The sequence below is a fragment of the Homarus americanus genome, unplaced genomic scaffold (assembly GCF_018991925.1).
Source record: "Homarus americanus isolate GMGI-L3 unplaced genomic scaffold, GMGI_Hamer_2.0 scaffold34360, whole genome shotgun sequence".
NCBI lineage: Eukaryota > Metazoa > Arthropoda > Malacostraca > Decapoda > Nephropidae > Homarus > Homarus americanus.
The window spans coordinates 9410764-9426508 of NW_024739403.1; the positions used below are offsets into that span (position 1 = coordinate 9410764).

General features: G+C 36.9%; 1 protein-coding gene across 1 annotated transcript in view; it reads left to right on the forward strand.

Annotated features, from left to right (window-relative positions):
* The window catches only part of LOC121874600 (tetratricopeptide repeat protein 21B-like), a gene marked incomplete in the record, with an annotated part of 547778 nt that overhangs the window by 250312 nt on the left and 281721 nt on the right, over positions 1 to 15745 (forward strand). Inside the window, 1 exon segment of the mRNA XM_042378823.1 lies at positions 5092 to 5234. Within this exon segment, the coding sequence (XP_042234757.1) occupies positions 5092 to 5234 (143 nt within the window).

Below are 15745 nucleotides of genomic sequence, written 5' to 3' on the forward strand. Positions count from 1 at the left end.
CTGTTAATGTGCAAACTATAGCATGTTTATATTCAAATTAATCACTTTCTTACAAGAATTCCAGTAATGTAAGTAAAGTTCTGCCAAGTCAATTAATTTACATTTTATAAAAAACTAAAAAAAACTCCCTCTATATGACTGATAAATAAATACACTGTACCACAAAGTAACCTTCGCCGCTGGCTGTCAAAACATCTCACCTCCCCTCTTAATCCTCCCAGACCAGGTGAAGGTGGTTTTAGGGTTGACGTTTTTATCTTATAAAATGTCACAGACTAGAGTTAGCAGAATATAACTTGCATTGCTGAAATCCTTGCAAAATAGCGAATAATTAGAATCTGGACATTACACACCTCAAATTAAGTGTTAAAATATTTCATTGTTTTTTTATTTATTATTGTACAGTACAGTATAAGCTGGGTTTACGCGGATATTTTATACGCGTTTGACCATTTACGCGGCACCTGTCCAGATGCGCCAATTATTAGTTACGTGGTACATTCCTTAATTTACACGGCAAGCGGCTGGTCGCTGACGTCAGACTTGTGCCGATGACATCGCGGACTGTGATTGGGCCACATATCCTTACCACCCACGCACCCCCTCCACCGAGCACTGTGATTGGTCTATTTAACCTTGCTTGCCCACGCCCAGTCAACAAAACATTATCGAGTTCTTCACTCGCCACCCACCACAGCCAGCCCAAGTCAGTGATAGTGAGGATATGGACTTTGAGGGGTTTGACAAGGAGGCCCTGCAAGCCTCTGTGGTGGATAGTGATATAGGTGATACAAGTGATACAGGTGAGTCTATGTTTGTCTTTGATACCCCCAAAATGTTCTACACTACTGAGGGTATACACAAACACTTGTTATCTTGAAAATAGGTTCTTATTCTCGTACGGGAGATATACAGAGGGAACAAATAGACAGTGGGCTTCCACACCATAAGGACGAGCGATCTCAACTCTAATAACAATAATAATAAACGGTTTATTAATAGAGTTGCAGCCTGTGGCTCAAAATATACAGACTTACATTAGATTTAGACATAATGATATAATATGCATTGAATACATTTACAGGGCTGTGCAGTACATAAATCAGGAGTTGTTTATTATTTTAACAATAGATGGGATGGTGCTGTTCTTATATCTATCGGTGCGGGCTCTTATGGGCTGAATTTTGTTGTAGTGGCGGACTGCGCGAGTTGGGTGGGGGGCTGCAGGAGGTGGCGATGGCGAGGGTGGTGCAGTAGTCCACGGCCAAACCTTTCCAGTGCTTGGTGGTGGAGGTCACTGAGGGATTGCATTTCCAGGGTGGAGAGAGCGTTGGTGTAGCCGGAGTATTCTGCGCTGGCATGCACAGATGCCAGCATTCACAAGCTGAATACATAATATGTAAATATGATAATTCACATACATAACATGGTGCATAATAAATGGAAATATTACATAGGATTAATACTTGTTCTGTAATACTTTACTATACATAATTAATAGATTAATATAAGAATACACAGCTTAAGGTACTACTTCGTGTCCATATTATACAGTGAGGGCCAATAATCTGCCCTCTGCCTCGGAACCAACCCCCCAATCTCGTGTGCCCAGCCATCTCTTCTAGTAACATAAGTGTTAAAAAACCTAATATTATTGATATTTCTCTTAAATATTAATTGTGTGTGCATACCATCATAAAATTAAGATGTTTTTTTTCTACAATGTACGTGTTGTGTCGGAAAAAGGGTAGTTTGGCGGTCGGCCCAGTCTCTATTTCAATTAATCTCATATGTTCTGTTATTTTATTTACGCGTTTCGCGTTATACGCGGACCTCCATGGGTTTAATTGACCGCGTAAACCCAGACTAGACTGTATACTGTACAGTACTGTATTTTGTTTATATTTAATGTTTTGTTAATTCTATTACCGGTATACAGTACAGAAGCTCCCTTACTTACGAACATTCAAGTTACAAACTTTCAGAGATACAAACAAACATGTCCAATTGCCCAATTGCCTGTTTGAAAACTGTGCCGGGTCATAAGTTCAACTGCCGCGCAATAGATGGCATTGGCTGTTCAGCGTCATCCTGTATCCCTAGCGCCATTGTTGTTGTGTTCCTCTGCTGCCTCACGGTTTTATTTGTGGTTATTTATGGTTTTGACGAATATTATTGACCCCAATATGTCTCAGAAGCGTAAGATGCCAATGGTGATGGTGGTAGTAAGAAGCGCCGCACTATTATTTTGAAAACTAAAGTTGACATTATAAAGCATTGTGGAAGAGGTGAGAAAATGATAAGGATAGCAAATGTTCTTGGGATGAATTGTTCGACTGTTGGGACAATTTTGAAGGACAAAGAGCGCATTATGTAACCTGTGAAGGTTCTGTGCCAATGCATTCCATGATCATCAGTAAGAAAAGAGATCAGTGATTGCAGAAATTGAAAAACTTTTGAGTGTGTGGCTGGAAGACCAGCATCAGCATCTCATGCCTATAAGCCTTAATTTAATTCAGCGAAGGCCATAAATCTCTTTGAAGACATAAAGGCTAAACATGGTGAGTGTTAATTTATTATTACTATACATGCTATTCATACATTAAAATACCGTTTAAGGCTTTTATTATTGGGGTATAGCTGTCTGTACAACCTTTTTTTACAATGCTGTGTACAGTATTCAGTATTGACAGGAGTAATGTTGGACTTACGAACAAATGGACTTACGAACAGACCTCAGGCACCTAACCAGTTCATAATTAGGGGAGCCCCTGTACTTTGTATGTACTTCTTAATTCATATTCATAAAGATTTGTTGCAAAAATATTAATGTGTTTGCTTACAAGGTGCTGCCACAGACCCCGCCAGGATGTTACCATAATATACGGTATGTTTACCGTACTACAGTTCTGAAATCTGAAAAATTCTGAATTCCGAAACACATCTGGCCCCAAGGGTTTCGGATAAGGGATTGTGGACCTGTATTATATTCTTGTCGTAAATTCGAATAAAATAACGACATAAATTGAATTGGGTTCTAAATTAACTCGGGTCTTAAATATGAATCGTCGTTAGAAGAACCGTCATTATCGTAGACTTTACTATAGTAAAGAAATGGAGTTTCTAACTTAATTAGAACTGCATTTTCAAACACCGGTAGTTAAGACTCGAGCAATACATCCCCACTTCCCAGAAATGCTCTGGGGAAGTGGATTAATGTCTGTATGTGCAAGATGTTTAGTTTAGACACTGAAACTTTTCCCAGTACGGTATCCGGAAAAGATTCCGGGGATAAAGAATTTTTCCGGGTTTGAAAAAGTCGTCGGGTTAGCCGGAAATCTCTCTTCCCCGGAAGTGCTCTGCACCAATTGTTCCAGCTAATGGGGATATCACTTATATTAAGATACAATACTGGAAAAAACTATGTTTAAGTGTGTAGCAGCAGAGAGGACATGGTGGAGAAGGTAGTGGGTGGCCCTCCTCCATCACCAGCCACCCACCGCCTCCCAACGGCATGGAATTAACCATAATTCCCATATTATTTAGCTTCACTTGGTGCCGAGCTCATAAAACATCAAAAATTATTAAATTTTCCCCCAAAATCCCACACTCGATTGCAGATGACCTATTATGCTGTAGTATATTCTCAGTCTCTTGTTTACAGAGAGGTAACACCTGACATCACTCTTCCTAATAATGTTGCCAGTACTCACCTTTTCTCAAGCACTGTTCGTTTCAGTGCTCAAGAGTGTTGGTAATTACCACAGGAACTGTCTTGAGTACAGTACTTAGTAAACAATATTGTAGCATATTTTTCAGAACTTAATAAATATTATTGTAGTGTATAATGTGTCTTCATATGCCCTGGTTTCTTCGCTGATTAGTTGTCTTGGTGCAAACGTAGCCATATGGTGCCATCATGTATGAATTAATTTTAAAATAGAAATTATAAATTATAATGTTATAATACAGTCGTTTAGTAATGTTATTAACTTGTGTGCTGTGTAGGTGTCTTGTCACGTCACGTCACTTCACCTACTTGTATTGCTTCGAAGGTTGTTTGGCCACTCACCTCCGCAGTTTTCAGGAACCACCAAAAAATATAAAATCCTTTTCTCGGCTTTTGTCGCCCTTATGGAATTATGGTTAGTCTGTTAAGATTTTCTAAAGAAAAAGTTGTGATATAGCACAAAACATTTCGCCAAAAATATAAAATTTATTTTGTGTGGATCCTGGTGGTACTTAGCTACATGGTGGCTGGTAGGTAGCCCGGCTCGCCTCTGTAGTTGCCAGGAACCACAACAACAATGGCACTGCTCAGTTTGAATTCTTTCCCCAGTTTGTGTTCAGTTATACATCTGTGTTTCTTTGTACTCTTATTCAAGAGGGTGGAAAAAGATCATCAAGGTCAAGTGAAAGCAGTGGGGATAAAAGATTCCATAAATGAATTGCATTGGTCATTAAACTTGATGTTTTTGGGAGGTATCTCCCAGTATCTCTGATCGCATCACCTCAATTCACCACCTCATGCAGCATTCATCATTGTTTCTGGTGAGTTAAATTCAAGTGTGTGCATTTATTGCCATGTTATATCATGAATGAATCATTGTATGTGTCTATTTTCATTTATATATGTGCTTGTGTTACGTTTTTGGACCAAAACAATTTTCCTTGGGAATGCATCTCAACTTATATAATGGGAGTCAATGGGAAAAATGGTTTCGCTTTACAGAATTTTGCGTTGCGGAAAGATTTTCAGAAACGGAACCATGCCGTAACCCGGTGGATGCCTGGTGGTTTTGCAGTCCTTATTTGTGGCTGGGTTTGTCAGAAGAGCAGGTTGTACATTTGCTCTGCATCTTCTCAACTCATCTGGTCTTCATCTTCAGTGGTATCTTATGGATCTAATACCCATTTTCAAGTGCTATGGTTACCATAGGAGGTATGGTTGACCATTGGATTAGCACTAGCCATGCTGGTTTTGGGTTCTATAGGTTCCATAGGTTCCATGTTATTTTATTTTCATTGTTACATATATCATTTATGTATAAATACTATAAAAATCTCAAGTGTTGTAAAATTCTTTTATAGCAACAAAAGGGAGCCGCAATAAAGCTGAAATGACTGTACCTGATCGAGCTTCTGTATTTCTGGAGTTGTGTGATGCTTACCGACTAAACAATCAACCCAATGAAGCAGCCACCATCATGACTCAAGCCATGACAGAATTCCAGGTAACATATTTTTTTTCCTAATAGTAAAATATTCAATACAGTAAACTCTTTAATATCAGCCTCTTAACAATGGGACATTCTCAAGCTACAGTAAAACCTCGCTAAGACAGACCCCGCTAAGGCGGACCCTGCTATGGTGGACCCCTCTTAAGCTGAACAAAATTATTTGGAAAAAAAGAAGAAAAAGGCCGTTAAAAAAAAAACAGTTTCTCTGATAAAGTCCAGAATGCGTCATATAGCTTTATACCTACATGTGTAAATGTCTAGCATTAACTCGCTAGGCCAACATACAGGCAATTAAAACATCTAATAATACTTAAATACGTAATATTAGGAGGACACATCGCTACCTGGCATTTAATTGCAATTCTCAAAACCCCCTCCCGCACCCTCGATCACACGCATTGTTACCGTCATCTCTTGCCCTAGAACGAGCAGTAAACAAATGTCAACTCTCGAGGGGTGCAGATGTGTGGGATGTCGACGTCGCATTCTGGACTATATCACAAAAACTGGTTTTAGAAAAGAACGGCTTTTTGTTCAATCCAGAATGCGACGTCTAGCTTTGATTACCCGATCAGGAGGTGGAGAAGGTGACATTGCGTATAAGGCTCCCCTAGCTTAGGTCCTGATTATAATTATAAACTTTTTGGAATATTTTCCAGTATTAGGAACATTTACCGGAAGGTAAAATGTTACTTTACATATCACAATTAGGATACTCACTTTACTCTGACGAGAAAGAAGAAGGTCCTGGTTGTGGAGATTGACTACCGTATATCTTGGCCTACAAGGCGACGGGGTGTATATGATGACCCCAAAAATTTTCATTTTAAAAGTTGGTTTTGAGCTCTATTCGCTGTATAAGACCGGTACCCCAAATGTGACACTTACCATTGGGAGCTTACTGACCCAGTAGTCCTTTACCAACCATCCCATTGACCAGTGCTGTTTATACATCCTTGGTTTTTTAAAATAAGGCCAATGCACTTCAAGTAATGTCATCAAATGTTACCGGTTGGTGTAGTGTAAACATTAGTGACGTCACTTAAGCGTCTGTTATTTAACTGGAACTAATGTCGGTGTCGAGTAAAATTTTTCCATAAACTTGAAATGGATTTACCGATTTATTTGTTTATTTATTTATTTATAATATACTGAAATATGTTAAACACACTGCAAGTATTTTCTTTAATTTACAGTGACCCCTTGGTTAACGAACTCAATCTGTTCCAGAAGGTCGTTCGTTAACCGAAAAGTTCGTTAACCGAAACCATTGTTTCAATGGGTTTTTGGGTAATTGGTTCCAGCTCACCGAAAATTTCCTAAATTCAACAAAAATGGTAGAAAAGTTCACTTACTTTGAGGTGTGTATGTAGAAGGCTCCTGGATGATGATGATGGGAATTAGAATGGGGGTGGAGGAGAAGGAAGAAGAGAAGGCATTGGGGTGGAAGAGAAGTCACCCCATGGCACCATTTCACCCATAAAATTTTAGTTCTCTTGGTGTAAGTCAAGATTATTTTCTTTAAATCAACACTGCACTGCATTATATATTGTCAATATGTAAAATATATTTCAAAATGACCAATAATTTGCTTGGAATCACAGAAAAAAAGCGTTTAGTTGAAGAGAGTCTCAAGCAAGATGTTACCTCCAGTGAAAACAGAGAGAGACTAACGCCTGTTTGCTGTGTTAAGAGGCTGGATGCCGTGCATTAAACTAGTCACTTTACCTTCAATTATGTTCAATAATTGTTAAAATGACTAAAAAATTGAATATTAAACTTTTAAAATTATTGAATAGTATAAACTTCTTGATATTTACTAAAATAGTAAGGAATTTAAGCCCTAGAACCGATTAATGTATTGGCAGACTGATACTAAAGCTGGTTGCCCGGTCAGTGCAAGCAAAAACATGTTGAGGTCGGTTCGTAAGAAATTCGTTAACCGAATTTTTGTTCGTTAACTGGATTGAAGATCCATATGGAAGGCAGTTCGTTAACCGAAATTTCGTTAACCGAGGTGTTCGTTAAACGAGGGGTCACTGTATAAGCTTGTTTCGCGAGACGATCGGTGGTGGGACTGTGGTCCGAGTGTTTACACCAGCTACCGTATTCTAATTCAGTAGTGTTTCATTAGGATTTGAGTGAAAAAGATGAAGTACTTACTACATACATTTATTACGCAAACATATATATATATATATATATATATATATATATATATATATATATATATATATATATATATATATATATATATATATATATATATATATATATATATATATCCGAATCCATAGTTTCAATGGGTTTTTGGGTAATTGGTTCCAGCTCACTAAAAAATGCCTAAATTCAACAAAAAAGGTAGAAATGTACACTTACTTTGATGTGTGTATGTAGAAGGCTCCTGGATGATGCTGATGTGAATTTGAAGTGGGAGGTGGAGGAGGAGAAGGGAGAAGAGAAGGAAGTGGAGGTGGAGGAGAAGCATTTTACTGCTTCTTGGATGGTGAGTCACCTTCCATGAAAATGTCAGGAACCTCTGGACTGACAGATTCTCCACCATGAACATCCTCTCTCCTTCTTGAAGTGGAAGGCTGAGGGCTAGCATCATCCTCTCTCCTTGAAGTGGAAGGCTGAGGGCTAGCATCTTGTTCCCTCTGCCTTTTACTGAAGAAAGTGTCAATTGTGGTCTGTGGGGCATCTGTCCTCCTCACCATTAACTTATGTTTAAAGAAGGAGACCACTGAGTCCTCAACATGACACAAAGTTAGTTCAGTTTTTCCACTTCTGGGTGCTTTGAAGCCAGTTCCCTGAACTTCTCCCAGTGGTAAATCACATCTTTCAACTGTGTAGCTGACATATGGTCATCACTTTCAATTTCCTCCTCACCACTGTCAGCCTCTACCCGTAACATCTCATCCAGTTCCTTCAAGTCATTAGGAGTAAGTTCCTCCTCATGAGACATCACAAGCTCTTCCACATCCTTCTCCTCCACTTCAAGACCCAATGACTGACCAATGGACACAATCTCCTGGTCCAACTCTGTGTCATCCTCAAATCCCTCAAAATCATGGACTACTGATGGCCACAGTGCTTTCCATGAAGAATTGAGGGTTCTATTGGAGACTTCTTGCCATGATGACACAATCAATTTTACAGCCTCCAGGACGTTGAATTGTGTCTTCCAGAACTGTTTCAGTGTTAGTTCAGGATCAATGGAAGTTGCCTGATGACACCTCCTAAACATTTTCTTCATGTACAACTTCTTGAAGTTGCTGATCACATTCTGGTCCATTGGCTGTATGAGTGATGTAGTGTTTGGAGGCAAAAACAACACTTTCACAAAGTCAAATTTATACTCCAAATTTCTGGCAAGGTCAGGGTCATGACCAGGAGCATTATCCATGAGGAGAAGAGCCTTTAAAGGAAGTTTATTGGTGGTTAGGTAGCTCTTGACAGAGGGGCAAAACACATCAATAGCCCATTCATTAAAGAACTGTCTTGTCACCCATGCCTTACGGTTGGACTTCCAATAAACTCCAAGCATTGTTCTTACCACTTTCTGTTGCTTGAACACCCTGGGGTTTTCAGAGTGGTAGACAAGCATAGGCTTCAGTCGGAAATCCCCTGAAGCATTGGCACCAAGCAATAGAGTGAGACGGTCTTTCATGGGTTTATGCCCAGGTAAAGAGGCTTCATCCTTGGTGATGAATGTTCTTTTGGGCATCTTTTTCCAGAACAGCCCAGTTTCGTCAACATTGAACACTTGCTGTGGAAGATAATTTTCTTCTTCCATCAGTTTTTAAATTCAATTAAAAACTTTGCTGCCCCTTCTTTATCAGCACTAGCAGCTTCACCATGCCTAACAACACTTAAAATGTCACTTCTTTTCTTAAATTTTTCGAACCAGCCTTTGCTAGCCCGAAAATCTTCAAATTCTGTTCCTGAAGAACCAGGTTGATCTGTCTTTAAATGTTCATAAATCTCCCTGTCTCTTTCACAAATGAAATCACCAGAAACTGAATCACCTTTCATCTGTTTTTCCCTAATCCAGATGATAAGTAACCTCTCAGTTTCTACGATTAGGGATCTACTTTTAAACACTCTTGTAGATTTGTCTCTCACGTTCACTTCCTTAAATTTGTCTTTTTGTGCAAGAATTGTCGACACAGTTGATGCCGACATGCCATATTCTTTGCATAGCGCATTTGATTTAATACCTTGTTCGTGTTTTTTTATTATTTCCTGCTTCATTTGGATTGAAATCACTTTTCTTGATCTCTTAGGCCCCATGCTGGATTCAAACAATGGCAACACGTATTTTTCAAAGTTAAACTAGCTGTAAATAAAGAATATTTTCTTTAAAATAACACTGCACTGCACTATATATTGTCAATATGTAAAATAATTTTCAAAATGACCAATAATTTGCTTGGAAACACAGAAAAAAAGCGTTTAGTTGAAGAGAGTCTCAAGCAAGATGTTACCTCCAGTGAAAACAGAGAGAGACTGACGCCTGTTTGCTGTGTTAAGAGGCTGGATGCCGCGCATTAAACTAGTCACTTTACCTTCAATTATGTTCAATAATTGTTAAAATGACTAAAAAAGTTAATATTAAACTTTTAAAATAATTGAATAGTATAAACTTCTTGATATTTACAAAAATAGTAAGGAATTTAAGCCCTAGAACCGATTAATGTATTGGCGGACTGATACTAAAGCTGGTTGCCCGGTCAGTGCAAGCGAAAACATGTTGAGGTCGGTTCGTAAGAAGTTCGTTAAGCGAAATTTTTTTCGTTAAACGAATTGAAGATCCTTATGGAAGGCAGTTCGTTAATCGAAATTACGTTAACAGAGGTGTTCGTTAAACGAGGGGTCACTGTATATATATATATATATATATATATATATATATATATATATATATATATATATATATATATATATATACATACATATGCATACAGTACATACATACATATATATATATATATATATATATATATATATATATATATATATATATATATATATATATATATATATATATATATATATATATATATATATATATATATACATACAGTACATACATACATACATACATACATATATATATATATATATATATATAATATATATATATATATATATATAAGTTTAAGTGTAATTACACATCTTCAGGGGTGAGTACAGACTAAAGAGGAGTACAAAACAAGGTGTATATATACAGAGGAGGGTGAGACCAGGTCCACAATGGTCAGGTATTAGGTAATGACCCTACTAATCTTTAAATAGCACCGCAACGGTCGGTAGTCAGGTCAGAGGGTATGGTGACCCAACCTTCTCACCTGGTTACACTATCTTCTTAATTACAAAATTGTCCAGTTTGTACATGCCATTACTCAAATTCATGTTGAATGCTTCGGTATGTTTAATGAGACTAGATTCTATGATGTTCCTACTATCAATTGAATTACAAGGTAATATTGAGGAGGCATTATCCCAGTCAATGCAATGCTTGTTATCCCTCAAATGAACAAACAGAGCATTGGATTCCTGGCCTATCTTATGTTTTTATGCTTTATGTAGGGTGTTTTGAGGGTGAATTTCCATGGTCCGGCACCGGTCAGGTCCCGAGGTTGCCGGACTAGAAAGGTACAACCTGTAGTAAAGAAAAACAGTGGAATCCTTCTTCCAGCAAGATGAAGTGAAATAATATTTGGGTATCAAATATCAGAATGTAGATACTGTATTTGTAAGTGATAGGAAAATGGTAATAAATTTAACTTTGTGTTGAAATTAAATATTGTTTGTTTTTTAGCTGTGTTAGTGCTTTGGTGATTTTTATTTTTATTTTTCTTTATATACAGTATCTATAATTCTATATCTCTGTAAGTATTCTTGTTACCTTTATAGAAACATGAGTTTATAACAAGGTATGATAGCTAGTCAATTAAGTTATACAGTAACAGTACTGTCAACAAACCAGTACTTTTTGAAAATCTAACATGGGCGTCTTGAGGTCAGTAACACACTCGCTCGCAGTTACACACATAGGCATCAATTATAACCTCGTCTAATTGGCACTGACACCCTAGTACATCATTCAAGAAAAAAAAATATGAAAAATCAAGTAATGCTGATAGACACTTGTGATTTTGGCCTGTCATTCTAGTAGGCCTCCTCTCTTGTGGTAATCCATCACTCATTGGTTACTTAGGAACAGTTCATAGCACACCTATCATGAGACATCAGTGTTGTCCTAGCAGTGACGTAAGAAGGCTGAGTGAGTGAGTCCTTTAAATTTTATCTTGATATCCACCCCACACACTTGTGCCTTCCATTGGGTGGTAATAGTAGCCTGTAAAGTGTTGACAGGTATTTACAAAGCATTCATTAATTTGTTGAATACTGTAGTATTCAAATATGTAACCATTATGTGTATAAAATATGCCATAATACCCTTCTCTAGATAGGATAAATTCCTGACCTACAGGTATCAGTAAAAGTGATGAAAAGTTTGTAAAATGCTTTTTAAGTGTCCATAATGGGGTTTATAAAGTGTTTATTTGTTTGTTTTATGATATTTCACTTGTTGAAACTTATAAGACTCACATGTGTGAACCACATAATAAATTCCCTTCTCTGGATATGATAAACATCTCAGTTATATATAGAAGTGATGAAAAGTGTTGTGAAGCTGTTTAAGCATTTATAAAATGTTTGTTGTTATATTTCAGGATATTTCAGCTTTTATATAATGTATAGCATGTTTCAATCCAGTATGTATAACAGTACACAATGTGGGGATGGAATTGTTTTGTTTTTTTTCTAAAATTGCCTACAGCCAAACTGTACTATATATGGTATCAAAATTCTAAAACCACCATAACCTACCTAGACACTTACTGTATACTAGCCAATGGAATAATACAAAAAATAAATAAATAAATAAATACGATAGTACAGTAATGACAAAAATTAAAGAGAGTGAACAATTTTGGAAATAAATAATAAATATTTGTTTCATTTTTTTTTTACTTTAACAGCTACCCTGTATATTATTACTTATATATTTATTTTTATTTTACCAATATAAAGTGTAAAAATTTTCATATTTTTTTAATCTAACACTTATTAACCTTACTTTGTTGTTTGTTTGCTCAAATATAAGTTTATTGTATTGAAAACTGTAGTGCATGACTTGTCAAAATTTTAATTTTTTGTTCAAGCTGAATGCGACTTCAGCAAATTCTACCTAGGTATGTTAATTCCTAGCCAATTCGCCAGGCCAACATACAGGCAATTAAAACATCTAATAATTACTTAATAAGTAATATTAGGAGGACACGTCGCTAACTGGCATTTAATTGCTATTTTCAAAGTCCTTCCTTCATCTCGCCACTATGCGCAACGCGAACCTCATCTCTTGCCTGGCGATTCAGCTATAATACACACAAAGGGAAGCTCCGCGAATTTCTGTTCTAATTGCTGAAATACTCACCTCCGCAAGGATATTATATACAGTATTTGTACTTAATAGCACAGTGATGAAGTAGAGTGACTTTTATTTTGTTATGTCTCTCAATTATTGTATTTGGGACATTTTCTTATACGACTTTGGGTCAGCATGGCGACCAAAACACATTTTCTTTGTGAGTCGTTTAGATCGTTGTGACTATCCCTTGCCTTTAAGTCACTCGGTGAATGTCGCTGCGCCCTCCCGGGCTCGTCTTCACTAAAAGAGAATATGTGAATATATCTATTTATATATACTGTATACATATACAGTATTACCCTTTGGTTTTCACTTTCCGCGTTTCATTTGTTTTATACCAAAACCAGACTTTCCTCGCGGTCATCTACTCATACGGTGAAGTATATTTTTTAGGTCATAAAATTCGCCTGATTCGGCCAGAATATAATTTACATTGCTGGATTTCTTACAATATGATGATCATTTTGAATATAAACATCATAGTTTGCATTGAACATACAAATTTTAGATCTAAGTAATAATTTAGTTTAAATATTTTATCTTGCAAAATATATGAGTTTACATTCAAAATATTCCCTACAGAATCAGAAATGTCAATTATATTATCCTAACTTTAGTCACAAAATTGATATTATTATTACTAAGCATTTGTTAAAATCTAGAGTTTACCCACACATTTATCTGGTAGGGTAGAACGTTAGACGACCGACCCAGCTGGCGTGAGTGTGTGAGGCAAGGTGGGGTACTTTGATTGACAGATAGTGTCGTGAAGAATATTTTTTTTTTATGAACTGAAGATATTTGTTTTAGCTCATAAAATTCATACAAATTACTCGACCAGAATATAATTTACATTGCTGGAATTCTTACAATATGATGATCTTTTTGAATATAAACATCATGGATTTTGCATTAAACATACAAATTTTAGATCTTAAGTAATAATTTGGTTTACACAAAGCAAATATTTTATCTTTTGTGCAAAATATATGAAGTTTCCATTCAAAATATTCCCTGACCTGCAAGGAATCCAGAAATGTCAATTATATTATCCTAACTTTAGTCTGAGGTATTATTTATTACTAAACGTTAAATCTAGAGTTTTCATCCAAACATTAATCAGAGAGGTAGGAGCTAGTGAGCTGGGAAGAGGGGGGGCGATTTGAGTCCATTGTTTGAATGGACATTAACCTGGCGACTGTATTTCTCTTAAATATTAATTGTGTGAGCATACCATCATAAAATTTAGATGTTATTTTTACTACAACATAGGTATTGTGTCGGAAAAAGTGGAGTTTTGGGGTCGGGCCAGTCTCTATTGGAATTAATCCCATATGTTCTGTTGTTCACTTTATGCGGTTTTCACTTTCCGCGGTACCCTGTGGGCTCAATTCAACGCGTAAATCGGGGTACTACTGTATATGTATATTGTTTACGATCTCTTTGTCCCAATTATTCACGTGCTAATATGAATACAATGACGATCTCTCTCCCTACTCATATGTACGTTCACAAAACCTTTGGGCTTCCGCCCTTGGGTTTCTATTTGTTTTCAGCAAAAAGGCCAGAGTTGAGTTTGTCTCTTCATAACTTTGATGTCCTCAGTAACGGGTTCAGGCGAACTTTAGCTTGGCTGCTGGACTTAGCGTTCCTTCCGGAATGTTTACCTTCCAGTCTTACTAGCAACCTAGAGTTATGTTGAAATGGACTTTACACCTTCTATGGGTTATATGAGACCAGTTCAGGGTGGAATTCTCAACCAAATAAATATTGCTAGAGTAACAGTGAACGTTGCTGCCAATAGAGCGCTATGTTAGCGGCTCAGCACTGTCAACCCTGCCGAGTGATAGTGCGCACTTAGGAATATTCCCCTAAGTGTTTACTTGGGGATAATGTCTGTGCCCCTGATTGGCAACAAATAAAGATCTTAATGATCCTTCTCAATAAATGTTCTGAATGAAATTATTTTATAAAAACAAATTTAAATAAATAAGTTTCAGTGAGCTGATGGATACTTGATAAATAAGAGTCGGGAGACAGATACGAGATAGTGAGTTATTGTTTATATTGGTCATAAGAGTGACTTGTATAACATTAACTTACGAATAATATAACATTTATGAGTCATATTGATTAAGTTTGGGAGAAAATGCTTTCTCCCTTATTAATTATTATTATTACTTTGTGTTATAATGATATAATGTGACTCATGGTATCCTCCTAGTTCAGATGAGTGATGTACAACTGGAGGATGAAGGTCAGGACTCCGGGCCTATGGATAATGGAGGAGACTATGGAACTGTCCCTGAGGAGATACTATTGAGTGCTGAGCTACAAGGACTAGAAAGTTCAGCTCAGGCACTACATTAAAGGAATTGTCTGTCAGTAGAGAATTTGAATTCAGTAGTAGTAGTTTCACCCAAGACCCAAGGGGGCCATACTACATGTAATTATAAAAAATGTACAGCGACTTGGATTACTAAGATAGATCCTCATGTGGCTTGCATAATTCATGGCAGCTGTGTCTCAAATAACCTATTTTTACCAATGGATTGTGCAGTTTGTTATGATCAAATTTGTCAATTTCATCAAGCTACAGGTGATAAGAAAGATTTATTGCAATTACAAATTAAAAATAGGTGGAATAAGGCCTTGAAGAGTAAGTTTTTGAATGTACAACAATGGAAAGATCCCAAGTTGGCAGAAAGTTTAGGATTATTGGTGTTAGTTAAAAGACTTAATCCCCACTTAGATAAGACTGCTCCTGCTAAGAAAAATAAGTTATTGGACCCTCCAGACAGTGAGGCAGTAGGAAGTCTACAAAAACCTCTATCTACTCAATCTGATTTCAGTGGATTCCAGGATCAGGACGATGAGCCTGGTTCTAATCATAGTATCCAGTCTCTTGAGCAGGAAGAACCTGTTGAGACTAAATTCATCCTATCCACATCTTGGCAACCACTTCCACCTGGGACAAAAGTGTTGGTTACTGTGAGTGGAAACA